Source organism: Delphinapterus leucas, chromosome 9 (assembly GCF_059928025.1).
Source record: "Delphinapterus leucas isolate spDelLeu-1000000601 "Yukka" chromosome 9, BTC_Dleu_Yukka2, whole genome shotgun sequence".
Classification (NCBI taxonomy): domain Eukaryota; kingdom Metazoa; phylum Chordata; class Mammalia; order Artiodactyla; family Monodontidae; genus Delphinapterus; species Delphinapterus leucas.
Window position 1 is genome coordinate 60879559 of NC_143137.1, and position 27907 is coordinate 60907465.

Consider the following 27907-nt stretch of genomic DNA (forward strand, 5'->3'; position numbering starts at 1 on the left):
TTTCACCACTGAGTATGTGGGTTTGTCATAAATGGCCATTTTATTCTTTGTTTTCCAGTTGTGGTTATAGTTCTTCTCTGATCATTTATTCTTATTTGTGTTTCTCCCATTGTGGTTTGATGATTTTCTTTTGTAGTATGCTTGGGTTCCTTTATCTCAACATTTCTTTTAGGGTAGGTTTAGTATTGCTTAATCTTTTAGTTTTTGCTTGTCTGAGAAATTCTTTATCTCTCCTTCTACTCTAAATGATAATCTTGCTGGGTAGAGTATCCTAGGTTGTGAGTTTTCCCTTTCAGCAGTCTGAATATACCATGTCACTCACTTCTGGCCTGCTAACTTTCTGCAGAGAAATCAGCTGATAGCCTTATGGGGATTCCCTTATACAGGACTCTCTGTTTTTTTCTCTTTCTGCCTTTAGAATTCTCTCTTTAACTTTTGCTATTTTAATTATATGTCTTGGTGTGGGTCTGTTGGGGTTCATCTCATTTGGGACCCTCTATGCTTTCTGTACCGGATATCTGTTTCCTTCTTCAGATTTGGGAAGTTTTCAGCAATAATCTCATCAAATGCATTTTTGATCCCCTTCTCTCTGTCTTCTCCTTTTGATACAAATGTAGGCATGTTTGATGTTATCCCAGAGATCTTGCATGTTGCACTTGTTTTTGTTTGTTTTGTTTTTTGTCATTCTATTGTTCTGATTGAGTGATTTCCATTCTTCTATTTCCAGATCACTTATGTATCCTTCTGTGTCATTTATTCTGCTATTCATTGCTTCTGGAGTATTCTTTATCCCAGATACTGAATTATCTATGTTTGATTGGGTTTTTCTATTTTCTAGTTCCTTATTAAAATGATCTGTGTTTAGATCATTTCTCTTCCCAATTCAATTAGCATTTTTATTACCAATGATTTGAATTCTTTATCTGGTAAGTTGCTTATTTCTGTTTCATTGTTTTTTCATGGGTTTTCTCTTTGCTCTTTCAGTTGAGAGTAGTTCCTCTGCCTTTTCATTTCACTTAAGTTTCTCTGTGTCTATGAACCTAGATGAAACAGTTAGCTATTTTGGTTTTGAAGGGGTGTTCTTATGTGGGAGTGTCCCTATGCTGTGTGCATGTGCCCACTGCCTTTGGTGGGAGAGCTGGATTTGATGTGGATGCCAGCCATGTCTTTCCTCAGGGTGAGCTGGCAGCTGTCACCTTGGTAGGGGATTGGGCTGGAGGTGGAGGAGCTAGAGCTGGAGCTGTGTGTGAGGCAGGACATCCTCTCTGCTCAGTAGTTGTCACCGCCCTTGGGTCTGCTCCCAAGTTGCTGGAGTGGAAGCCCCGAGGGTCAGGCTTGAGCTGACTCTTCTCCCTTAAAATGTGTGTTTTTCCTTCTCTTCATTCTGGGATCTTTGCTCCAAAAGGAGGGGAGTGGCAAGTAGGGCTCATGGGCTTACAGAGTTTGGCTCAGCTGTACCCCATGATCCTGTCTTTTCACTTGTGGCCACCCCAGATCTAGTGCTAGGCTGTAGCATGGAGTGAGTGGGACCAGAATGTTCCTTTGGCTTGGGCTGGGGCATGTAGCAAGGTGGTCCTGGGCAGCTTCTGGGGTGCCACTTGAATACGTGCCAACAATGGCTGCCTCCATGAAGGGCTCTCTTTATATCACAATTTTCTTTCAAAAAGATCAGCTTTTTAAAAAATAAATTTATTTATTTTATTTATTTACTTTTGGCTGCTTTGGTTCTTTGTTGCTGTGTGCGGCTTTCTCTAGTTGCAGCGAGTGGGGGCTACTCTTCATTGCAGTGCCTGGGCTTCTCATTGCGGTGGCTTCTTTTGTTGCAGAGCATGGGCTCTAGGTGCATGGGCTTCAGTAGTTGTGGCACGTGGGCTCAGTAGTTGTGGCTCAGAGCTCTAGAGCACAGGCTCAGTAGTTGTGGTGCCCGGGCTTAGTTGCTCCGCAGCATGTGGGATCTTCCCGGACCAGGGCTTGAACCCGTGTCCCCTGCATTGGCAGGCGGATTCTTAACCACTGCTCCACCAGGGAAGCCCAAAAGATCAGCTTTTACAGGACAACAAAAACATGACCTTCTAATGTCAGTTTACAAATAAGTTTCAGAAACACTTCCACTATCCAAAAAAATAAAAAATAAAGCTAATTAGAGTTACAACAATAAAGCTATTTATTAAATCCCTTTTTATTTCATGTTTGTCCTTAGTGCCTTGATTATTCTTACTGAGGAACTTATACCAAGGTGAGAAAATTCCTGAAAAAGACCAAATAGATACTTGATGCCTGACACTTGTGTTCTGTGTGACAGTTTAAATGTCGTAAGCTTCATTTCTTAATAGCAAAATAAGCCCTTTCTCCATCTGCCATAATCATTTCCCCAGATTTGGAGTATGTTTAAATTCACTTATTTGCTAAAACTGACCTCTAAATTTACCTTTTCGGCCAAATAGAAGGGAGCAAGTGGATTCTCACTACCTCCACTCTTTAAAAGCAATAACTGAATAATGTATATTGTTGTCAAGCCAATCTAAGCTGCTTTTGGACAAGGATGTTGTCTCTCTTGCATGTTCTTCACAAATGTGTATGTAATGATTAATTTCTGTAGACATTAACTGCATAGAAAATATGCTGATGAATTGGAATCTAGATTCTAGCTTCTTTTTGTTTCTTCCAACCAGAGGTCAAAAATTCAAATGTCTACATGTGTGAAGGCTTCATGTAAGACAGTAGGGAGTGGTAAGAGCTACTGCAAACATGAGAGCAATATCCTCTCTAAAGGCTTTCAAATTTTAAAATAACAATAAACACTTATAAGAGCGTTAAATTTTTTGATTGACCAAATTTGTTCCAACAACCAGCCAGTTTTCTAATTCTATATATAATAAAATGAAAAGCGTCTTTTGTCCTCCCTGTTTAGAGTCAAAACATGTTCTCTCTGGATGAGATTTTAGAGACCATCCTTTCTGTGCCTTCTTGATATTATAGATACAACAGCTGATGGGCAGAAATCTCTTACCTTCGTGCACGAACTTTTCTCGCTCTGAGTTCCAAATGGGACTTTGAGCTCTGGTTTCCAGACCCTCTGCCTGATCCTCAGGGGACCTGAGCAATGGCCCCTGGGTGGTGGCAGCCTCAGATGATGGAGTGGCAGCAAGGCTGGCAGCCCAGGTGGGCTCTGATGGCTCCTTCTCTTTGTCCTGGGCTCCAGAGACACTGACCTATACAAAAATTTCAGTTTTGAATCTGGTGATATCAAGTCAAAAAAGCTACTTTACTTTGGGGAACACTTAAAGAAAAGTTTCTCCCCAATTCTTCAATATTAATTATTTCAATAAAAGCCCACGAAACGACGCCTCTCCCCTATGTCAGGCATTCCTGAACACCTAAGTTATGGATTTTCTGACCACCTCGTGGTCACACACATTTTTCCCACTGCCAGGCACAAATGCTTTTGTGCTGGGTCTTTCAGAGAGATCTACCTACAGGGTACAAAACATGTGAGTTTGGGAGGAGTTCATCTTCATCCTTTTCTTAGTCAGTTGTATGAAGAGGGAAAATAACCACTAATTTCTTTGACTTTTTTTTTTTAATGGCCTTTTCCTCTCTGTTTTCTAAAACTAGAGAACTTAACAATATATTCCAAAATATCTACCATGAACTCCACCAATGTTGAGATTGGGAATTGAAGTGACAGAGGACAATAATACTGTTAAAATAAAAATAGTGATCACTTCTCATCTCATCCTATTATCTGGACCCCAGTAAATGTCAAATGCTGCAGGATGCTTAGCTTCTCAGAAGTTCTGAGAAATGTATGCTAGCTAAGGGATAAAGGATTATAATTTCAAAAGCAAATTTTCTGAACTAAGATTTCCAAGTTTCATCTAAATTTATGATATGTAATGAAACAAGGAAGAAAATGTGTTTTGCTTAAAAACTTAAAAAAAAGTCACATCAGTTATTCTTGGCTACAGTTGCCAGGAGCTAGGACAATCCTTTATGGGTCTAATTAAGTTCTTTTTCTTTTTCCTTGGACCCCAGCTACATGAGGTTGAATCGATAATTCATTTCAGTCCTAGCACAGTGTGGTCATTTATCCTCGCAAGGCCCTCTCTTGTTTGTTTGCTTTTGTTTATTTATTTAAATAGGCAAATCTGTGAACTAGGTAAAGTCATTTTTGATGGCTCCTTACCTGTGGTTCCTGTCATCTTTTTTTTTTTTTTTTTTGCGTTACGTGGGCCTCTCACTGTTGTGGCCTCTCCCGTTGCGGAGCACAGTCTCCAGACGCGCAGGCTCAGCGGCCATGGCACACAGGCCCAGCCACTCCACGGCATGTGGGATCTTCCCAGACCAGGGCACGAACCCGCGTCCCCTGCATCGGCAGGCGGACTCTCAACCACTGCGCCACCAGGGAAGCCCCCCTGTCATCTTATGACCAAAGCCAGCTGTCATCATTAGCTGCTCTCTGCCACCTAAACTCTTCCACTGCTTTTGATTCTGTACCCCCCACACACACAATGCGGAAGAGCTAGCTAACTCTATTACTCATGTATGTATATTTTTACAATAATTAAATGATTATCAGAGCAAATATTTCCATTGGGACTGGTCTGGTTATCAGCCTATATAAAGGGCACTCAATTCAAATACAGTAGTGATGTTCCACTAACCCCAAACACATCTTTTGGTACAAATGGAGGTAGAACTCTGGGTCAGTTGGCATTCCTCTTTCTTTCAGAATGATCCTGTATATGCAGATGACGATTGAATGTGAATTTTGTTATATTCATAGAACTACAGAATTTTAAGTTTAGAGGAAACATTTATCAGTACTTCATTTTCTATGGAGGAATCTGAAGCTCCAAATAATTAATAATTAATAATCTAAAGCTTCCCCCAAATTATTGGTAAGTTAGTGGCAAAATTAGAAATGCCCTTTTCAGGAAAGAAATACTGTTTTGTTTTGTTTTTTTGCTTGCTCATATTTCATTTGAAGCAAAAAATAAGTTAAAAGAAAAGCTTGACTGAGGAGTAGCTTATCAAACATAAAAAAGACAACAGACGTTATGGCTACACTTGAGATATACTGTCAGGTGAGAATGTTCCTTTGAAGAACTTCACTGGGCAGCATGGTTCTCCTAAAGGAATTAACTCAGCCTCTAAATAACCATCTTGTTCAAGTCTTAAGGTCTCATAAGTCATTCTTTACCTCTTGTAAGTTTAGGAGTGTATGTTTTCTTTCTCAATCACATCATTATTTGGGAATTAAAAAAAAATAAATTTATTTATTTTAGGCTGTGTTGGGTCTTCGTTGCTGTGTGTGGGCTTTTTCTAGTTGTGGCGAGCAGGGGCTGCTCTTCGTTGCGGTGCGCGGGCTTCTCATTGCGGTGGCTTCTCTTGTTGTGGAGCATGGGCTCTAGGCGCGTGGGCTTCAGTAGTTGTGGCACACGGGCTCAGTAGTTGTGGCACACGGGCTCTAGAGCTCAGGCTCAGTAGTTGTGGTGCACGGGCTTAATTGCTCCGTGGCATGTGGGATCTTCCCGGACCAGGGCTCGAACCCGTGTCCCCTGCATTGGCAGGTGGATTCTTAACCACTGCACCACCAGGGAAGCCCTAATTGGGAATTTTGACTACTAGAACATTACACCTCAGGTTCTAGAACAAGTGAAATATTTTTTTTCATAAATGAGAATAATTTTATATTTTGGCTCCATGAGATTTCAGTTTATTTAAGCAAATACATAACTATATTATGTATAGTTTACATAATACATATTTATGTTATATATTATAGTTTTCCATTTTTATAATTTTCTTATTACAAAACAAACATGTTCATTGAAGGGAATTTACAAAATCTGGACAAGCAAGGAGGAAACTAGAAATCACAAGTGATTCCACTTCGCAGAAATAATTGTTGTTGATACTCAGGTGGTTTTTTCCCCAGTCTTTTTTCTATATGCATATATATATATATATTTTAAATTAATTATTTTATTTATTTATTTATTTATTTTGCGGTACGCGGGCCTCTCACTGTTGTGGCCTCTCCTGTTGCGGAGCACAAGCTCCGGATGCGCAGGCTCAGCGGCCATGACTCACGGGCACAGCCGCTTCGTGGCATGTGGGATCTTCCCGGACCGGGGCACGAACCCGCGTCCCCTGCATCGGCAGGCGGACTCTCAACCACTGCACCACCAGGGAAGCCCTCCTCTAGGCTTTATTATTTTATTTTATTTATTGTTTTTTTTGGCCATGCCACACGGCATGCGGAATCTTAGTTCCCGGACCAGCGATCAAACCCGCGCCCCCTGAAGTGGAAGCAGCGAGTAGTCCTAACCACTGGACTCCCGGAGAATTCTCTCCTCTAGGCTTTAATGTCATCATTTTACAGTAGGAAAAGATTAGCCCCTAACATACCTTCCAACTCTGAAAGTGGGATATAAGCCGCCCCAAACTTTACTGGCAGAATACACACCGAATTCATGACAGTGGCTGCTTCTGGAGAGAGGAGGAGGAAAGAGATTCTGAAGGAGAACAGCAAGGACTCTAAGTTTGTCTGAAGCAACAGTGATGAGCAGAGGGAAACACCAGTTATGTCTGGGTGGTGGGCACTCCAGTGTTTGCTATGTGCGTTCTCTGTTATTTTATTTTATTTTATTATAAATCTTAAACCTAAACACAACAGGCTGCCTATCAGCTCTGCACACTTCTGCTCCCCCCACACTGGCCTGCCTTGGAGGAGGTGAATGGCCCCAGCTCCGAGCAGGGCTCACACAGTAAAACACAGCAGAGGAGCCGGGCACATGAGGGGCCAACACCTGGAGGCCGGGCTGTTCCATGCAGCTGGACAGGCAGATGTGTTATGCTCAGTCCTTTCTAGCCTTTAGAGCAGATCTTTAAGGGGAGAAAACAGATTTCAAGCAGCATTCAAGAATGTGAGTGTATGACCTAAAGAAGGATAACTGAATAGGTGCCACACAGTTCTAGAAGGTCCTTTGGTTTCTGATTTCCGAACATTTTCCTCATAACTCATTACCCAGAACCTTGCATATATTGCAGACAAGCTCTTTAAACTTGAGCTCCCGTCTTCCCTGGATGAGTGCTGATGATCATGAGTATTAGCCCATGGGCTCAGACTTAGCTTTTCCCAGCAGTGCACGGCCACGTTTCTCCCAGTCAGCTGTGGGGATTCTGCTCCTGCCAGCTGGGGCACTGCCAGGGCCTTCAAGGTGCCTGGCTTCGCAGGTTCTGACCTTGATTGAGGCTTCCCAGGTAATAACACTTCTTTGCCAGGTCTCTCAGCACGCAAGCACTTAAACTGAATGCGCTCCATTTGCATTTAAGGTTGCTGAGGGCTGTGAGGAACACCTTGAGTTTGGGCTGCACCTCCCCTGATCGCCTGCAGCTTTCCTACAGGGAAACTGCAGGATTTTATTCTGTCTAAACCCTCTCATACATTAGCATCATGTCCTCCATTCTGGCATTGCCCACTAAAGGTTTTTGACCATTCTAATCACATACTTTTACAAAAGGAAGAATATTCTGGTAATAATCCCTTATTTTACAAATGAGGAAATGGAAACCTTAAGAAACAGGTGATTCACCCAATGCCAGGCAGCTGTCAGATCTCATTTCTAAGATGTCATTCACTGTGAAATACACTATAAATTTTAAGTCTAAAAAAAGACCACAGCACGCTAAGCAGATGCATACCAATCTCTGAAACAATAAAGTAGGAAAAGTATAAATTCTGGAGACAAGGAAATAAAAGATTTAGCTTCAGCATTGAGACTACAAGCCAAGTTTCCTGACTTCCAGATCTGGGATAGTCTTTCTAGATCAGTTTGCAATATGTTATTTTTTTCTGCTCCCTAAGAGAGGAACATCTTACATTCTAAGGCTGGTAAGTCTATGATTAGCAATATATGAGGCTTCCACAGACACATCACCTGGCAGTACTAATAATTCATTGTTATGCAGTTTATCAAGAAGAATTTGAGGGTTTTTTTTGACTACCACAATGAGAAAGTATTAATTTTACTTTATAAACAAATAAATTATTGTATTGACCAATATAACTGTATCTGTGTATGTGGCTTAGTCAAGGCCACTTACAAATAATTAGGCCTGATTTCAGGAAATCAGCTTAATTTTCATGTCAGTGGAGAAAATAAACTAGTATTAGGCTTAGTCCCAAGTCTTTTGAAAGCTTAAAAAGTCCATGTATTTTGAAAGTATTGATTATGGACTTTGAATAGGCTACTTCATTCAATAGTGAGTATAATATGATTGAGCAACCTATAAAATTTTACTTGAATATGACATAAGGAGAAAATATAGATGTACTCTTTGTGTCTTTTTCCTAATCTGTCATGGATACTCAGTACCAAGTTAAAATATAGGCCATGGTACTAAAGACAGGTTTTTAAGAAAATTCAGCCAAAATGGAATCATATATATGATAAATAATTCAATGATGTTATTTTTAATTTTTATTTTATTTTTAAAGAAGATGTTGGGGGTAGGAGTTTAGTAATTTATTTATTTATTTTTGCTGTGCTGGGTCTTCGTTTCTGCGCGAGGGCTTTCTCTAGTTGTGGCAAGTGGGGGCCACTCTTCATCGAGGTGCGCGGGCCTCTCACTGTCACGGCCTCTCTTGTTGCGGAGCACAGGCTCGAGACGCGCAGGCTCAGTAGTTGTGGCACACGGGCCTAGTTGCTCCGCGGCATGTGGGATCCTCCCAGACCAGGGCTCGAACCCACGTCCTCTGCATTAGCAGGCAGATTCTCAACCACTGAGCCACCAGGGAAGCCCTCAATGATGTTATTTTTAAAAGAGCAAAAAAATAAAATGACACTATCAGCAAGTAATGGATAAGCTGAAGAGGATATAGAAAAGAGAGATGGGATAAGAGTTTTGAGAACATATTATTAAATACTGATAAGAAATGATGAGGCCCTGATCTAAAGCAGTAGAGGTATTGATGAGGAGAAAGGAATTGAGAGCATAGATCGAGGGATGATAAGAACAGACCAAAGACCATAGTACCAACAGGTGGGGACGATACAGTGAGAACAGAGCTACAGGTGTATCCCAGGTTTCTTGCCAGGTACCCGGCTGGTTGGAGGGACCATACCCCTAGAAGGAAATCTGGAGGAGCAGCACGGTGAACGTATTCCATGTTGAATGCCTGTGGGGCACCCAGAAGAAGATGTGCACAGACAATCAAAATGTGAATCTGGGACCCAGGAGAAAGGTCTGGATTGGGGAGGCAGATTTGAGAGTTAGCACACGTGGCTTTGGAACTCAGAAAGAGAATATGGAACAAGAAGAGAAGCAGGCTAAGGACAAATCTCAGAAAAATTGAGTTTAATATTAAGGGGTAAACAGAGAAAGAAAAAACCCAAAAGCAATTGAGAAAGAATGCTCAGAAGAAGGACAAGGAGAGAGACGACTTGCAAAATCAGAAATAAGCAGCAGCACGGTGATACATGCAAAAGAAAGATTAGGTAAGAATATGGCAATAAAGATTTGGCAATTAAAGGGTTGTTGGTGACTTTTCCAGCTGAGTTTCAGGGGCATATTGGAGGCAGCAGCCTGACTTCAGAGGGTTTCCCAGGGGAACAGAAGTGAGGCAACAGTGAGAGCCACAGGGAGATGGAGAGGAGAGTGAGGGTGCATGTGTGGTTGTGAGGGGCAGAGACAGCAGAGACTGGCCTGTGGAATAACTTTATTATATAAACATAGCGATAGGACAGTAGCAAAAGGGATATGTGAACTAAGAGAGGGTTTGGGAATTTTTGAGATGGGAGAGGCTGAAGCCTATTTCCTGACTCTACGGAAAGAGTCAGAAGTGTTGGCAGGAAAGGGTACCACAGGGAAGGAAGATCCTGGTCTTGGAAGAGGCAGAAGGGAGTGGCCTCAGAACACAGTAGGGGACAAGCAGGTGTCACATCAGAGTTGAGGACAGAGCCCATGGTCAGGTCTGAGGATGAAGGGACACATCCAAGTCCATTATCAAGGCAGAACCTGCCTAAGGCTCCGGTTCTCGAAGAAATTGCCGGTGGAACCCTGGTTTCAGAAGTGGCCCTCTTTAGATGGATCTTGAGATGGAGTGAGAACACAGAAGGGTTGTGGGGCATTGAGAGGAAGAGATGGAAGAGATGGAAAAACTGAAAATGGAGATGGAGATCGTTGAGCAGCTTGTGTGATAATGAAAGGAGGGGAGAAATGCGGCCCGTGGAATGGGGACCAGGGATAGGGTCTCACTAAAAGAGAGGATGGACAAGGGGACGGCAGGACAGCCAGCAAAGTCAGCCTGCTGTGTTAGTTTTCTGTAATTTACATCTATACAGAACATCCACTTCTTCCATAGAAATGAGGAACCGGCATGCTCGGCTTAAGGCTGGCATTGGACTATACATCAGGACCATATTAAATAGAAGGAGGGGACTCTGAGTTCCCCCTTGGCCTCCACCATGCCTCTCCACCTCATGCAGGAGCTACTCAGAGGGACTCTTGCCACACCAGCTTGGCTGTCACCTTCACTGTGTTGCTGTGGAATCACTCCTCATAGGAATCCCACAGCCTCCTTTCTACAGAGAGAAAAAAACTTCTGCTGCCAGTTATCTAAGTTATTTGCAATCTGGGGACAATTTTTCATAATACAAAAAAGAACCTTTATGGAAAGGGTAGACAGGGCTTCTTTCTGCTCTTTCAAGGGGGAAAGAAATCTGCAATACTGTTACAAGAAACTGGCTTCAGTGAGTAAACGCTCTTTGCATTGACATTAATTATGAATACATTTAGAATGACAAAAAGTGACTTCATATATGAAATCCATATACTTATTTGCCTAATGGGCCATTACTGGATGTAGCCACTTGGTCTGATTAAATGATGTTTACTTGATTTAATTGCCCTCTTCCCATTTATATCTGGGAAATCTTTCCCCAACAGGCCACACCCAGAAAGAATAAAGGAGCATCAAGTACCAACATTGTTAGTCCCATAAAAGATAAGGATTTTTTTATGTATACAATCTTGTTAATGATGGTATAGTTGATGCCTTTCACCGAAGGAAATCTTCAGATTTCTTTTTCTAACAGTTGGTATAGCCTTGGTTTGGTCCATAAGTATTTATTGAGCATCTACTGTGGAAGCACAGTTTTAGGTCCTGAGAGACACAAAGTTTAATTAGACAAAGATGTCCTCAAGGAATTTAAATCCATCAGGAAAGTTAAGGTACATACAAAAATAAGTATTAACGATGTTAAAATGTGATAAATCCCAGAAGAAAGTATAAGCTATCCTGAGATTTCAGGAAAGAGGCAGAATAGAATGGATGTACACATTTAGCTTCTCAAGACTGGCCTGAAAAGGCAACAGAGCTGGGATTGCCAAAGCGTTATGAATTTAGTGGAACCTGGGAAATCCTTCTGCTTTCCATATTTCCCAATACATCTGTTTGTTGATGTATAGTGTACATCATGTTCATTCCACAACTAGATAAAATAGTTCAAATGCAAGCCCTTCTTGACTTAAATCAACCCATTGGCTTAGATTTCTCACAAAAGTGTAATAACTGATACCAGATTTTCCCCTCAAAACAGATTTTGATAGAAAGGAGAGGAAGAAGGAATACAGAGCTAGGTGTCTTAAGGAGTGATAGAAGAGACAACAGAGAGGAAATAGAGACGCAAAAAGGGAAACAGGGCTCCTGAGATTATTTATTTTGCAGTATTGCCTAGGGTAGGCTTGGGAACAATCTGAGGATTGAAAGGTTTTGACAGATTCATGTTACTTTAGGTGTTTCGATACTATAATTATACTTTTAGATAAAGGTGGGTGTGCATGCACAGATACATACATATGTTTTTGTATTTATGTGTGTGTGTACATTATATATACGTATGACCGATCTAAAATGTGAATATAAATGCATATATGTTTGTTCAGACTAAATATCTTTTAGGATCGTTCATTTTAAAAAATTCACTCTTACTTCGGTGCTTGTGCAAAGAGAGACAGGGTGAGAAGGTATAGAGACAAGAGGGACTTTCCAAGTTCAAGTTCATTACAAGTTCCCACTATCTCAGTCAGAGGGCCCCTAGGGAGATCCAACTGATACCCACCCTGTGACTCTTGGTGTTACAAATCTAAACTATTTTGGATGTCCTCTTCTTATGCCCTCCCCTCCCCAGCTACTAGAATGCTTCCTCTGTCATAACCTGTTAACATCACTTTTCTCTCAGGGCATCTAACTTCCTGCGTCATGACACCAGAGGCACGGGCTGTTGTCTCATTCTGTGCCGTTGCCTTGGATGCCCCTCAGCCACCTCCGCTTTGGTACAAAATAAGCCCATTATTTTCCTTCAAAGAACCCTACCCTGACTCCTATATTCTCCATCTCAGTGGATGGTGTTTCAGTTCACCCCATCTCCAAGCTAGAGATACAACCGTCCTCCCCAAACCCTCTCCCTAACCTCCAATCCATTCAGTCACTAAATCCTGTTCATTCTACCCCAGAAATGGCTTCCAATCCACGTGTCCCTTTATTCCAATGGCCCCTGCCTTAGTTTAAGGCCTCATTATCTCTCACCTGGACCATTACTCCTCTTTTCCCACCTCCTTCTCTTTATCGTTCATAGTGCAACCAAATGTGACCATACGACCCTTGCTTTTAAGACTCTCCTGCTTTCTCCTGGTTGCCTGGCCTATGGATGAAGTTCAAGTTCCTTAGCTTGACACATGAAGCCATTTATAATTCGTCCTCAAATTATTTGTCCAGTTTTAACTCTCACCCTACTGCCAGATATAACTTTGGCTCCAGTTAGATTGAACTTGTCCTCATTTCTTAAAATGCCATTCCCTTTGGATTTCCCCTTTAGCTCCCACATGTTCCCTTTTCTTGGAAATACGCTTCCCCCTACTCTTGCCTTGAAAAACACTTACTTAGTCTTAAAACTCAGCTCAACACCACCTCCTCTGTAAAGGCTTCCATTACTCTGCCCTGAACTTAAGTGCACCGTCTCTCGAGCTTCATCCATAGGTCTGCTGAAGTTCTTAATACCTCTTGTACTTATCCGATCACTGAGAGACCACGGACTTCTCCTGGGCAGGAACTGTGTCCTAAGAGCCACCCCTGAGCACTGCAGTAAATGATCAATACATGCCACTGGAATTCATTGATTATGAGGAGAGCTCCGTTTAGGCACCACTTGCTGGGTGAAACCTGAGTTTGCTCTTGTGTAGGAAGTTTTTAGAAAGGGACATGGGTTGACTAAGGGAAGAACAAAGGGGTAACTCACACAAGCAGGAGGAGATGGACTGTGCACATTACTGTCTGTAATTTACTTTGAAATGCTCAGTAAAACCCAGAGTTGGCAAATCCCCATGGGCCAAATCTGCGTCTTCACCTGTTTTGGGAAATAAGTCTTATCCGAACACAGCCATGTTTATTCATTGAAGTACTGGCTATGGCTGCTTTTGCATTTCAAAGGCAGAGTTGAGTCATGGCAACAGAGATCAAATGGCCTGCAAAACCCGAAATCTTTACTATATGGCCCTTTACAGGAGGGGTTTGTTGACCCCCTGTTATAGACCATGTGATATAAATGCGTGTGTGAATTTCAGTCTACAATCCAGGGGCAGTCTGTTGCCCTAATTGGAATGTCCCATCTCGAAGTCGGTTTGTATTTAATCAAATAGAAATATATTAGAGACCTTTCTGTCCCTTTTTGAACATAATATAAAAATCTTGTGAGTCCTGTAATCTTGTCCCCGTAGGAATGGCATCCTAGGCCTGACTCCTGAATGGTTCTGCATCCACCTACTGATCTGGAGGTTTCTCAAGGCCTTAGTCCAACTATACAGTTAGCTGAATCCTGATGCTTGAATACTGTTGCACTGGCTCAAAATGAATCTTTCGTGTCTATGAAGCCTTCATAAAAGGACAGCACAGGGACTTCACTGAGCGTACAAAATAGGGACACTGCTGTGTGCCTGATTGCTAGACGATGTCCATACATGTAGTGAACCTCAGTCCACAGCTGCTTTGGTTGTAACTTGGTGGGGAAGAGACTACAACACTCACTTACCAGTAACTATGAGAGGCTCTCCAGTTTTCACCTAAAAGAAACTAACAGTTGCTTGTGACCTGATTGGCTGAAGTCAGTTCCCAGAAGCTTGCTCTAAGGACGATCACATTTGTCTCAATACATTCAGGAGGTAGTTCTCTCACGCACAGGTGATTGGGGAGTTCTGAAATGAAGCACCCACCTTGTGCGATATGCATGCATAGTTTCCCTCCCTGTCCCCCCTCTGGGCACAGGCAGGGGAAGCTCAATGAACAAGAGCGTGGATTGGAAGGTGGGAGAGTGCAGGCTGAGCATGTGTGCACTTGGAAGAAACTTGAGAGGGTGCAAAGTGGGGAGTGGATACACAGACAGATGAGGGAGAATTGTGACCCCATACAGAAAGATCTGCCAATGTTGCAAGGGGGTGATTCAAATAGTATAGTATTAATCTGTTCTAATGTACATGATTACTTTTGGTGGTGGCAGGGATGTAATATAAAAATATTATTTGTAACATTTAATAAATAATGATAAAATATGGAAATATTAAAAAATCTCATATTCAAGCTCATAAGCCCCAGAGCTATTTCAGAACTAGAAATCTGGAGACAAAAGCCTGCTATTTAGAGCCAAGGACCTGAAAACATCCATACCTCAGTTGATTCTCGACAGCGTGGGGCAAGGTTGTCTTTGATGTAAAACAGACTGAATACATGATTTTAGGCTCACAAATTAAGCAAGACAGTTACTTACAGACTCAGAAATTTCTTTCCGGGGTTCTGGAGCGGATTCAGTGAGTTCTTCCCCCGATATCCCAAATCCAGGTTGAAACAGTGGTGAACCCAAAATATGAGAGGTAGGATTCAAAATCCTCACAACTTTTTTTAAACAATTTTTGCCTCAGGGTATCTATCTTTTAAAAGAGAAGTAGAAAAGGGAACAGGAGGAGCAATGAAACATTACTTAAAATCTGTTTAAAGAGACCTTTTGGGGGCTTCCCTGGTGGCGCAGTGGTTGAGAGTCCGCCTGCTGATTCAGGGGACACGGGTTCATGCCCCGGTCCGGGAAGATCCTACATGCTGCGGAGCGGCTGGGCCCGTGAGCCATAGCCGCTGAGCCTGTGCGTCCGGAGCCTGTGCTCCGCAACGGGAGAGGCCCCAACAGTGAGAGGCCCGCGTACCGCAAAAAAAAAAAAAAAAAAAAAAGAGAAACCTTTTGCACTCTCCTTAAAGTAAACAGACACTTCCCCATCACTTGAAGTCAACCACTAGGGGAACGAAATTTTAAGCGCATTTTTACCTCATCTGTAAGAGGCCATCTAAAATAATTTAATTATTTAATTTAATTTAATAATATTCGATGGCCCAAATAGGCAAAAGAATGACTTAAATGCTTGTTATGCAAAGTGTCTGTCTGTTATCTGTGAACTACTCTGTGGAAGGGGCAAGTCTAACCCATAATAATTTTAACAGGCAATTACCTCTGGTTTTGGGAATTGCAAAAAGCCAGCCAGTCCAAAAATATATCCCTCATTGCCTAGAACAAATTAGTAACTCCTTTGATTAAGATGATAAAGCTCTTCAATGATTAAAATATAACATGTCTCTGAAATGTGTAATATTGCTGGCAATTCGAACACATTAACAGCCCAGTGAGATTGAACAGACCAGTCGCCCAATAGGGTGTTAAGGAAATGGGAGCCCAGGTTAGAAAGGTCTGGAGAAAGAGGGAAAGTGGGAAGGTTCTGAGCGTGGTCTGCTCTCCTTAGGGCCAGGCGTGCTGGTACCTGGGGTAGGCTGGGAACAGCATGAGGCCATGTCAGGCCCTGCTCCCAGATGAGTGGAGAAGGAAGGATGGGGTCAAACTGAGGCCTGCAAACACATTAAGTGTAAATTTTACTTATTTCACAAGCTTTCTGGGTGTGGGCCTTGCCAAAATGTGTTATCAGTCTCCAAAGAACTGGAGTGTTTCATTGTAAAGTGATGCCGATCACTCCCAATCACTGTGAGTCAGTGTCTTGGCATGGCTCGTCAGGAAATGTCAGTTCACGTGAAGGGTAAAGCAGCATAGGGAAAGCCATCAGATCAGCACTGAGTGTATGAGGAATATTTAGCATGTTGTTCTTTAAGATAAACTCCTGACGTCAACTTGTTTACTCTTCATTATCTGTTTTCATAGGAACAGAGAATAGAGAATAGAAGAGAATAATCCCAGTTACCTCATCTCTTTAGATTACCATTTCTGTTTTCCACTCATTCTGCACTTCTTAATTCATTTTGATTCTATGATTATTTTCTGCTTTGCTGCTGGCTTGCTCCATCTCTTATCCAAGTTAGGTAACTTTTAGAACATGAACTAATCTTAGCAATGCCCCCAGATCCTGTCCTTTCTTTTTAGTCCTTCAATTGCAGCTACCCGAGTTAAACAACTCCAGGGCCAACTCAGCACTTACTACAAATGAGTAAAGACAAGGGACTGTACTCCCTGAATGAAATACTAAACGTCTTTGTCTTCCAGAGTTTCTGTGTTACAATTTAATGCCAGTATACGCCTCATTGGCCTCTTGATTTTCATTTTTGGTCAGGATAATCCCGTGATGTGGTACTTGGAAGGACAGTGTGAATTCCTTTCCGCTGGAGCTGTCTTACCTTGAAGGGTAACAAAGTCATCAAATAGATTAAACGTGCTCACTGTCTGGGTCGGTAGCAATTAGATTCATTTCTTTGTGGAACATCTTGAAGTTGGGGTCATTTCTCTTCACCACCCCAATCACAAATATTTCCACATCGATGTCACTGGCATCCTTCACCACCTCTGTCAGATTCTTTTCATCTCGCCTATCTGTCTGCTCATCAGTGATGACCAAGGCCACCTTCTTCACACCCAGCCTTGCGGCTTCGAACATGCGGTTGGCGGCATGGAGAGCTGTGGCTGTGTAGGTGCCTTCTCCCAGATACTGCATGTTGCCCACGGCCCGCTTGAGGTCGTCCTTGCTGGAGAACTGCGTCAAATGATCCACCTCCTCTACCTTATGGCCATAGTTGATTATGCCTACGTGGGCCGTGGCAAGGTCCAGTGCAACTCTGTCAGTCAGAGTCTTCACAAAGTTTTGATAATCGGGAAGTTCTCCGGTCCCACACTTTCTGAGCTGTCAATCACAAACAGCAGCTCTAGCGGTGCCTCTCTGCATTTACGCCCACAACCTGAAACACGAATGTTGACATAGAAACACAGTGGGGTTGAAAATTAAAACATCACTGATTGATATCAGGCGGGTAGGGGGAGGGGGGAGAGGGGCAAGGATGAACCTAAGACTAGATTGTAACCTTCCTTTTCTGTGACCGTGAACACAGCTGACGTTTGTCTCCCTTCTGGTTTCTATACCTGACTTTTAAAAAAATGATATATCGCAAAAAAAAAACAACCCTCCCCCCACACAAAAAACCAAAACGCTGTAGAGGATAAAACAATAAACAGCCAATTTCTAAGATTAAAAAATAAAATAGTATATATATATATTTTTTGTGGTACTTGGGCCTCTCACTGCTGTGGCCTCTCCCGTTGCAGAGCACAGGCTCCGGATGCGCAGGCTCAGCGGCCATGGCTCACGGGCCCAGCCGCTCCGCGGCATGTGGGATCTTCCTGGACCGGGGCACGAACCTGTGTCCCCTGCATCAGCAGGCGGACTCTCAACCACTGCACCACCAGGGAAGCCCTAAAATAGTATTTTTAAAAGATTCAGCATCCCTGTGTATGCCTTCCTGATTCCATTTCCCTCCTCCATAAGAGATAACCACCATCCTAAATTTGCCCTTTATCATCCGACCATTTGTATTTAATTGGAATCTGAATGCTAATATTTCAGTCTTCAACCATATCCTTATGTGAAAATGAATACTTGCTCATTGGCGTGGCCAATGGGTAAAGTAATGGGATGAAACATTTTAATTGTGGGGGAAGGATTCAGGTCTTTAACTGGACCCAAGAGTAGCGGCCCCTAGCTACTCTGGTTTATGTCCCCAGTCACGCCCTTAGTGACCACTAAAGTGGCTCCGATCTTATCAAGGAGGCCAGCAGTCCATCCATACTGTGAAACTGTTCCAGGGAAATGATCTCAGAACACTGGTCAGTAAACAACGTCTGTTTAGGGTTTATCATTCAAAGCAGTTGCCAGAGTTCCTTGGCAATAAAAATTATCAGGGTTCCACTGGTGTATTCATATCCTCATGTTGCCCAGCAGCCCTGCCACGATAAATCCTCAGGAAACTGGCTGCTAGTTTACAGCGCTTCTAGAACTCAGAAGCAGTGTCTAAATCGGCCTGTCACCATAGAGAGTCCCAGGCTGCTTCTTAAGGTCCGGAAGTCTTCTGGGGGACAAGTCAGTTCTGGGGTTCTCTGTATGGAAGGATAATGATATTCCTGCCTCTGTCCGTTTTCAACACAGAAGTTACCTTCATTATCCATTAACTGCTTGCCTTTTGGCTAGCCTTTTTGCTTTACTTCCTTGTTCTGGTAACTCTGTTTTAAGTCTGTTTCGCCATAGAAGCATTTAGATAGAGTTGTGACACAAGATGACCTCTGGACTCTGTCCTTTTGCCTCTGAAGCGGCAGGCGCTCTAGACGTAGGGCTCAAAACTCAATTTAGAAAGACTTTTTGCTTCAGGAAAAACACAGACATTATCATCACCAGCTAGGCTGGATTCACACACCAGTTAGGCCCCTGTAGTCCTGCCTCCTTTGTTGTTCTTTCCTTCTCAGGTTCAGGTAAATGTCACTGAATACAGATGAGCTCTGTGCTAACAAAAGGCCTGGCTGCCCACAGACCCAACTATCTTCACACTTCTTAACTACCCTGGGAAAATGACTTTCTTTTCTTAAATCAGGATTCCCACATCCCCTCACACTGCTTCCTTTCAGTTTCCCACAGAAACTGAAAATGAGCTTGAAACTTTCCCACGAGCTCTACAGTATACATATTCTGGGTGAGCACATTATCTTGACAACACAGAACATAGTGGGGTTGGTACTTTAAAGTGATGGGTTTTTTCTTGGTCGTCAAATCTTACCACATATTTCAAAAATAAGCTTGATGATTTCTTCTTTCTGGAGGAAAAGAGGAAAATGTATTAATTGTGTGACCATATTTTTTCCTATAGTCATGAAAGGTATGTCTTATTATAATCAGCATTGGGCTATTTGACTTAATCCTTCCACTGCAAATAAAATACATAGCACAGGGGCTTCCCTGGTGGCACAGTGGTTAAGAATCCTCCTGCCAGTGCAGGGGACACGGGTTCGAGCTCTGGTCCGGGAAGATCCCACATGCTGTGGAGCAGCTAAGCCTGTGCTCCACAACTACTAAGCCTGCGCTCTAGAGCCCACGAGCCACAACTGCTGAGCCCATGAACCACAATTACTGAAGCCCACACACCTAGAGCTCATGCTCTGCAACAAGAGAAGCCACCACAATGAGAAGCCCGTGCACCACAATGAAGAGTAGCCCCCGCTCGCCACAACTAGAGAAAGCCCGCGCGCAGCAACAAAGACCCAACACAGCAAAAAATAAATAAATTGAATAAATAAATAAATAAATAATACATAGCACAGAGGTTAAAAGTTGCCTATAATATATCAGAATTGAAATGTGTTTGAGCTGTGAAATGTAATAACTCAGACTTGAAGTTCAAATTGCAGCTCCAGTATTTATCAGCTGTGTGACCATGGGCATGAAGTGACCTAACAGTGTCTGTGTCTCAGGGATGTGGTGGGATTAAATGAGGTAACACACACACAGGGTCTGGCCCCACAAAAGATGTAATACTTACAGTCGGCCCTCCATAGCCATGGGTTCTGCATCCATGATACGGAGGGCTGACTGTACTGCGCCATTTTATATGCGGGACTTGAGCATCCACGGATTTTGGTACCTACTGGGTTGGGCGTGGTGGGCGTGTCTGGGAACCAATCCCCTGCAGATTCTGAGGACAACAACGGTGTGGGCAATGTATGCTTTCAGTTACATGGTTTAACCCACATGTGCTGACAAACCAGGACAAGCACCAGGGCCCAAAGGGATCTCATCCAATGCTGTATTCCCTCCTTTTTTTCTGTACCAATCCCCAAATTTGCAAGTCTTCTCTCCAGTTTCCTAATACCCTCACTTGGGCTCTTCCATGAAACCTCCCTGGGTTCCTGGTTGCTGCTTCCAGGTCCCACTGCTCACCAGCTCCATCAGAAGGGCCTGAGATGAGCTGGGTACTAGGAATCAATGTGCCAACATCCTGCCCTGCATGGCATGTTTACAAATGCCATGGGATGAGACTGGAGAAGTCAGGATTCTACATCTGCCAAAGACATGAAGCTGACAGGGATGATTAACTTAACAGATGAGAGAAGCAGAAGCCCAGAAAATCTCAACTGGAAAGAGCAGTGGACCTGTTCTAAGAAGATACAATGTAACAGTTGCAAAAGTAAAGTTTTAAAGGAGAAAACCTATAATGACAGAAGTGAGGTAAAGGTGACATAGACGGTAACATGGCTTAACAGAAGCATGTACAGAGAATATTCAGGGCATTTTAATTTAATTTCTTTTTCTGTAAATTGAGTAAAAGCCAATGATTTCAAGTGGCTATACAAAAAGAACTCGCAATGAGAGATTTTAAAAATTATATGAAATGAAGGAGTCAACAGTTACCTTTTTTTTTTAGGCTTTGTCATGCTTTTCCACATTTAGAGAGACATTTAATAAATCTGAAACTAGAGTATGTCTGGAAAGGGGAAATGTCTATTAATATATTTATATTGTTATCTAGGAAAGGGAAATGTTATGTATTTAATATACTTGTGTTTAATTTTTTACAAGTGGAGAAAATACTTTTCACTAAGTTTTATGATTATAGTTTTTCACTTAACATTATGTAGTAATTAATTGCCCGTATTATTAAGTATTCTGAAAAACTTGATTACTGATGTCAGATGCATGGCCATTTTAAGGTTCTTGATGCAGACTGCCTTACAATCCTCCAGAAAAGTTGTAGTAACTGACGCCTCTAACAACAGTATATAAGAAAACCCGTTTTGTTTTGGAGACACAACACTGGTTATTATTATTATTATATAATCTTTGCCACTTGATAGAGCAAAATATCTCATTGTTTTAAATTACACTTACTATTGTGAGGCTGAATTTTATATGTATGTTTCCAAGTTGTATTCTCTTATGCACAGTCTTTCTTTTGTCCGTTTCTTTCTATTAGAATGTTTGTCTTTTCTTGACTTGTAAGAGCAATTTATATATCAAGGTTGCATTTTAATTCTTTTCACTGTGCTTTTATGGCATAACTAGGTCTAATATGCTTTAAGTAGTCATATATATATGTGTGTGTGTGTGTGTGTATATAAATCTTTTCCTTGTATTCTTTGCTTTTAAGTCACTGGAATAGTTTCACCCTTTCCATTAAAATTGCTGAATGACCATGTTGGCTACTCAGTGCCAATGATGAAGGCATCAAGTTTATACCCCTCAAAGGACTCATGTTTACATGAGTCTAGTAAGAAGGAGGCAAATAAATAAATACTTTTGTAAGTACTATTCTATTGGCTTGGAGCTAAGGAACCACGCTGGTCTGCCGGCAATACCAGGGATGGGAGAGTGGGTGTGGGCCTGTGGTCCAGGGACATTAGGCAGACTCTGACTGGGGTGGGGTGGGGAGAGGAGGAGAAAAAGCTTTCCAGGCAGAGGATGGAGCATACAAAGTGTAGTGCACTGGAGTACTTGATTAAACTTGTGGCTCAGGGAACGTGACTGAAAGAATGACAGGAAATGTGAAAGACAGATGGACTTTAGAGCCTTTGTGTCATGCTGAAGAGTGTGGACTTATCCTGAGCACTGAGAAGAGACATGGTCCGTAGCAGAGAAGAAAGGTGATTGTGGCAGCCAGTGGAGGGGTCTGAGGTTCCTGTATAGTTCAGGCAAAGAAGATAACACTAGGAAGCCGTGGTGGTATTGATGGATGGGAAGGAATGACCTGGAGGGACATTTCAAAAGGAGGTGAAGGGGGTTGGTGAGTAACTGGAAGGAAGGATGAGGGAAAGGAGTCTAGGAGGCAAATGATAACGGCGCCGCTCTTTGAGATAGGGAGGGATGGAACAGCGGCAGGTTGAAGCTAATGAAGGTCACTGGTTCAGCTTGATTCTGGCTGGGTTTGAGGCACCTGTGGGACACCCAGCTGGCGATGTCCAGTAGGCAGTAGGATGTGAGGTCTGGTGCACAGGAGAGGGGTTCAAGCTGGAGGCAGATTGAAGAAATGCCAGTGTACAGTTGGCTGTTGAAACAGGGATGGCAGATGAGATTGTGTGGAGGAGAGCTTCTCTGCCTTTTTTAACCCCTCCCTACCCCCTTTTGTCAAGCATATTCTTTTCTATATTTATAACATAAAAAGGTTTTTTCATTCTCCATAGAACTTTACTGTAATATTAAATTAGCCTTTTCAAACTGTTCATCCCCCCGACTTTTTTTTTTTTTTTTTTGCGGTACGTGGGCCTCTCACTGTTGTGGCCTCTCCTGTTGCGGAGCACAGGCTCCGGACGTGCAGGCTCAGCGGCTCCATGGCATGTGAGATCCTCCCGGACCGGGGCACGAACCCGTGTCCCCTGCATCGGCAGGTGGACTCTCAACCACTGCGCCACCAGGAAAGCCCCATCCCCCTGACTTGGATAGCTGTCCCTCCCTGAGGGTTTGAAGACTGGGAAGAAAAGGCTGAGGGCAGACACTGGGAAACACTGACATTTAAGGGACACATGGAGAAACAGTCTTTCTGAAGCAATTTGGTGTGAATGATTAAAAACCTGAACTCCATCAATGGAATTTGCCTGTTAAAAGAGGGCTTTGTTAGTCTGGACTGAATCTGCCACTGAGAGTGTTTGGGAATATATTTGATCCGGGAGAGAATGGGGTTGGGGAGAGGAAAGGTGCCTTCCAAGAACGGCCTTCATGGGGGAGCAGCCGGGATTTGGCGTCAGACAAGCCAGCTTTGGCTCTATCTAAGGGCTCTGGTACTTGTTATTGAGGTGTCTTGGGGCGTATCGTTCAAGCTTTCTGTGTGACTTGGTGTGCCTTTATCTGGAGGGAAGACACTACTACCTACCTCATGGGCTGTCATGTGGATTCATGTGGGTTCTGGGCGAGAGGAGGCCGCCGCTTATACCCTGTCCCCTTCTCCCTGCACCCTCTCCCCACCGGCCCTGTGCTGCACCGGGCCTTAGCCAGCACTTACGAGGTGAATCCAAGCTCTGTCAAATCCCCCCAGATGCCTGCCCCTTGGCCACCTCGTGCATACAGGTCAGTGCTGTCAGCTTCCAAACTTGGGACATTTGGGGCAATTCTGAGACCCTGTGTATCCAGAATGCAGTACAGAGGGGGGCGTGCGCTCAGGGTGGTCACTCCTCACCTGGGGGAAGGGGTGTAACTGGAGAAGGACTAGAAGTCCAGGGGTCCAGAGTGGGGGCCGTACTTTACATGGGCCCCCCAGGCACCCTGCAGTACTGGGTCAGGGTGGTGTTGATATGAAGGAGCCTGTCACATATAAGAATCTCATTTAATGCTGACCTTGGCTTTCTAAATGCTACAAGGGAAGAGTGAAGGAAAAGAGAATTGGCATCAAACCATACCTGATTTTGTCTGCTCTGGATCCACATATCACTTCTATCACAGCATTTATCAAACTATAGGTGAACATCCTTTGCTTGTCTTTCTCTCTTGTTAGGCTGTGAGCTCCTTGAGTCCAGAGACATAGCCTCTTACTCTCAACTATTCCCCCAGTGCCTGTCTTAGATCCTGACCCAGGGTAGGTGCCCAATAAATGTTGGTGAAGTGAATGAACAACTGCATGGATGAAGGAAACCAGTTCCCCTCTCCATGTTGGGACAGGAGGGAGGGTATAAGCCTATGGGAAACATTCCTCTGGGCATTTTACATATACCCTCCTCTGCTACTTTAGGGAGAAATTGCTGCATATATAGCTGCTTCATCCTCCATAGGCATCTGGGGAGGGTCTGACTTCTGGTGGGGAACAACAAAGAGAAAAAGGCAGATGGGCCATAATACCATGCACAGTTCTGTTTGTCACATGTCCAGCTCTCGTCTTCACCACTTGAACTCCCACCCCTGGGTTTTCCTGGCACTATACATAAGGTCAACATCCCCAGACCATGACCCACCAAAGAATCAAAAAGGGAAAAAGCCTACTTAGTGCTCTGTGGTGACCTAAATGGGAAGGAAATCCAAAAAAGTGGGGATATATGTATACATATGGCTGATTCACTTCGCTGTACAGTAGAAACTAACACAACATTGTAAAACAACTATACCCCAATTTTAAAAAAAGGTGGGGGTAAGAGAAGGTCCCTATTTCTCCTCAACTCCAGGAGATGTAGTGTCTCAATGTTAGAAAGGAAGAAGTAGACTTTGCTATAGAAATTCTAGAACTTTCCCATCCTGTGGGACTTTCAGGGGTCAGCTTTTTGTTTGTAGTGGTGCAAACAAAAGAGAACAAAAGAGAGAAGAACGGGGAAAGTTTGTACATCATCACAAATATTTGTTGAATAGGTGAATCAGTACAGAAAAGTAATCCCAATTTTGTGATTGCTGTTGTCCTCAGAGCACTTCTTAAAGGAACTAGTTCAGGAGAAAAAGAGCCCGCGTGCTGAAATGTGAAGGATCATGTACAAGAAAAAGTCCCTTGCTCATTTGGCTTCTTTGAAACAGTTCACCTCCTTGTTAACCTTTCTACCCGCGGGTGGGCAGTTACATCTCTACCACAAGGCTGGATAAGGGCGCTGGGTGTTATGTCTCCCTCACATTCGGGTTCAGTTACCTCCTGCATCTATGTCAGCACTAATTCTGTGTCAAAAGAAGTCACTTCTAAAGCTAAAACACAAATGCAATCATTTTGTGAGCACAAACCCCTCAATTACCCTCCAGGAGTGATACTCACTGTCAGTCCTCGGTCTCCTCTTGGACCCTGTAACCCCTACTTAGTGGAAGAAGAGTAACAGTCAATGTAGGTTGGAAGCAGTTACTGTGTACAGTTACCATAAGATGTTAAAAATCACTTCTTGCCTGTTTTCCTTGGGGTCCGGGATCTCCAATTTCCCCTTTATCCCCTTTCTTTCCCACATCGCCCCGTTCTCCACGTTCTCCCTTTATAATACAATGAAAAGATAAGCTTAGAATGTGAATATTAACACCAAATAAGAAGAACCCTAAAGTTCTATTTCTTTGCAACTGTGGTACCTCTTGAAGACCTGTGGTTCTTGTTGATATAAATATACTATATGAAAAAAAATGGGGGGGCATTTTATTTACATCCCCCCAGGTACCATAATCTAATTCATGATGAACTCGGGACCTCAAGGTGAGGAGACCATGAGATGCCCTCCAATTAGCTCACTGCCTTGAGGAACTTCAACTGTTACACAGGTTAACACCCGAGTTATCTGGTATCTTCTTCGTGGTACGTTGTAAGGATTTATTCCTTATCATCTGGCTTTTGAGTGTGAAGAAAATGAGATTTCATAAAGTAAACATGTTTGTAGTTAGGAAAAGAAATGCATAAGGATTCACTCTGAAATGGATTTTTTTTCCTCTGAGCTTTGTAAGGAGAAGAGTGTCAAGTGCATGAGAGCTCTTCCAGAGTTCAAGTTAAGCTACTGAGATCCTAAACCTAAGCATTTCTCTTAGGTCCTGAAATACCTTCCTGCCAGGCAGGCCATGGCCTGTCATGCCCTTTGGCCCTGGGAAGTCTTGAGGTCCTTGCTCCCCCTGCACTCAATATGTGAAAGGGATGCTCCTGTTAATTTCCCAAGATATTTCTCAGAATATACTTTCGGTCTGATATACATCTGCACTTTCAAAACTGCATTATCTAAATTTGGGAGGAAATACACATATAAGTCAGATGGGCTCAATACTTTGCTAGTAAAAATTTAACTACTTATCTGGGGTGGAAGTGAGGGAGTTGGTTTATAGCATTTGTCTGTTTCTGTGGTGTAAATACTTCCGCCTTTGCCAATTTCAAACTGTGAACTTGACATCAACCGGTTCACAAGTAACAAGCAGCTGTTACTGATATTTCAGTCATGATATTACTGGTAATTTTTATAATCTTCTTTACATTTTCTATATTTTTGATATGTCGAAAGCATGTATTATCTTAATAATGGAGTACAAGAGGATTTAACAGCATCTCTACCCAATTAATGCCCAGGAGTGTTTATATAATTCCCCGTACACTCTTTGTTCCATACCTGATCATTTGTAGCAACGTAAATCCATTTATCTAAATTCAATACCTCCTAAATTTGGAAAATAAAAATCTTTTCCTTTCAGTACTTGTTTTTAACTTTCCCCATCATATCTTATCTGCCGTTCCTGTACCCCCATCTTCAAAACCACACAGGTTTAAAAGGTGTTCATGATGTTGAACATGAAACAGGAATAATCACTAACAAGTATACAAATGTCATAGCGCTGATGCTGCTTGGATCAGCAACCCCTACTTTAGATCATTATTAGCAATGAGTCTGTGGCAAAGGTTTGAAGGACCATGGGCTCCCGGGATTTGATTTGCTTACCTTTAGCATCTTTCTCAAAGGTATCCTGACCATGCCCACTAGAATCACTGGTATGCTCAATAAAAACCTCAGACCAACTTAATGAGAATCAAAGATGGAGGTAGGGGTATAATATGCATTTTGCCATAGGCTTGCGAAGGCTGGAGATCCGAGGCTCCAGAGGCAGGATGGGCTTTAGAAGGTCACTCCTGGAAGGGGCCGCAGAGGGGTGCTTGGAGACCATTGTAACTTCAAATATCAGCATTCCTGAGCCCCTTGTCGTAGCTCATTGACTTTCAAGCTTTTTAAAAACAGAACCGTTTCTTTTTAAAAGTGTTATAGTGAAATATTTCAGACATAAAATTTTATATGGAAAAAGACAAACACTGATATAACACCATATTAAAAACTTAAATAGTACAGATACCATTGAAATCCCCAATGTACCTAATCCCCTTCCCTGAAGGAGAGAGGAAACCTCTCTCTGAAATTGATATGCAACACTCATATCTACATTTTTATGCTTTAACTACACATGTGTATATTCTAAAACAATGCACAATATTGTTTTTATATTTAAACTTCAAATAATCGATACATTTATGCATCTAATTTGTATTTTAAATCTCAACACTATCTATTTGAAATTTATCTGTGTACATATATGTAGTTCTAGTTTGTTAATTTTCTCTGCTCTACAGCATTCCATTAAATAACTAGACTACATTATCCTAGTGATGGGCATTTAGATTGTTTCCAGTATTTCCCTATTACAAATAATGCTTCAGCAAATAGTCTTGTATATATCTTTGCACACATCCCTAGGAGAGAACTCTTTCATTGTAACAAATCTTATACAGTAGAGTACAAAATAAAATGAATATAAGTGGAGATTCTCTTGTTGGTAAATGAAGTGCTCAGTTCTTCCTGCATCCATCCCTATCCCCTAGCCAATCTGGCTTGGCTAAACTCTGAGGCCCTTTTCATCTCTGTCATGTAGTATTTCTAAATGGACGGCAGGTAGGGGGGTGTAGTTTTGCCTCCTCATTTAAACTCCAGAGGTCTCATAGCAAGTTCTTTACTGTGGTCAGATTGCAGAGAACTCATTTACTGAATGTCTTTTTCACCCTATTAACACTTGAGCCAAACACAACGCTCTAGCATAGAGGGCTCATAGTGAATATTTATGCAGTGATGTGCACAGATGTCTCAGGTCTATC

The 27907-nt window shown here is 42.6% G+C and overlaps 2 protein-coding genes across 3 annotated transcripts in view; one reads left to right on the top strand and one right to left on the bottom strand.

Annotated features, from left to right (window-relative positions):
- The window catches only part of C1GALT1 (core 1 synthase, glycoprotein-N-acetylgalactosamine 3-beta-galactosyltransferase 1), a 144215-nt gene that overhangs the window by 111774 nt on the left and 4534 nt on the right, over window positions 1-27907 (top strand). For both annotated transcript variants that reach the window (XR_016394213.1, XM_089917042.1), the window contains one exon: window positions 1-27907. This exon is cut by the window's left edge and continues 65183 nt beyond it; it is cut by the window's right edge and continues 4534 nt beyond it. The gene's annotated coding sequence lies outside the window, so the exon portion shown is untranslated.
- Window positions 1-27907, bottom strand: part of COL28A1 (collagen type XXVIII alpha 1 chain) — a 162091-nt gene that overhangs the window by 2974 nt on the left and 131210 nt on the right. The window contains 11 exon segments of the mRNA XM_089917047.1: window positions 1287-1294; window positions 3011-3212; window positions 14829-14928; window positions 14930-14984; window positions 16724-16754; window positions 16756-17186; window positions 17189-17278; window positions 19142-19178; window positions 25070-25105; window positions 25195-25275; window positions 25828-25896. Coding sequence (XP_089773173.1) covers window positions 1287-1294; window positions 3011-3212; window positions 14829-14928; window positions 14930-14984; window positions 16724-16754; window positions 16756-17186; window positions 17189-17278; window positions 19142-19178; window positions 25070-25105; window positions 25195-25275; window positions 25828-25896 — 1140 coding nt within the window.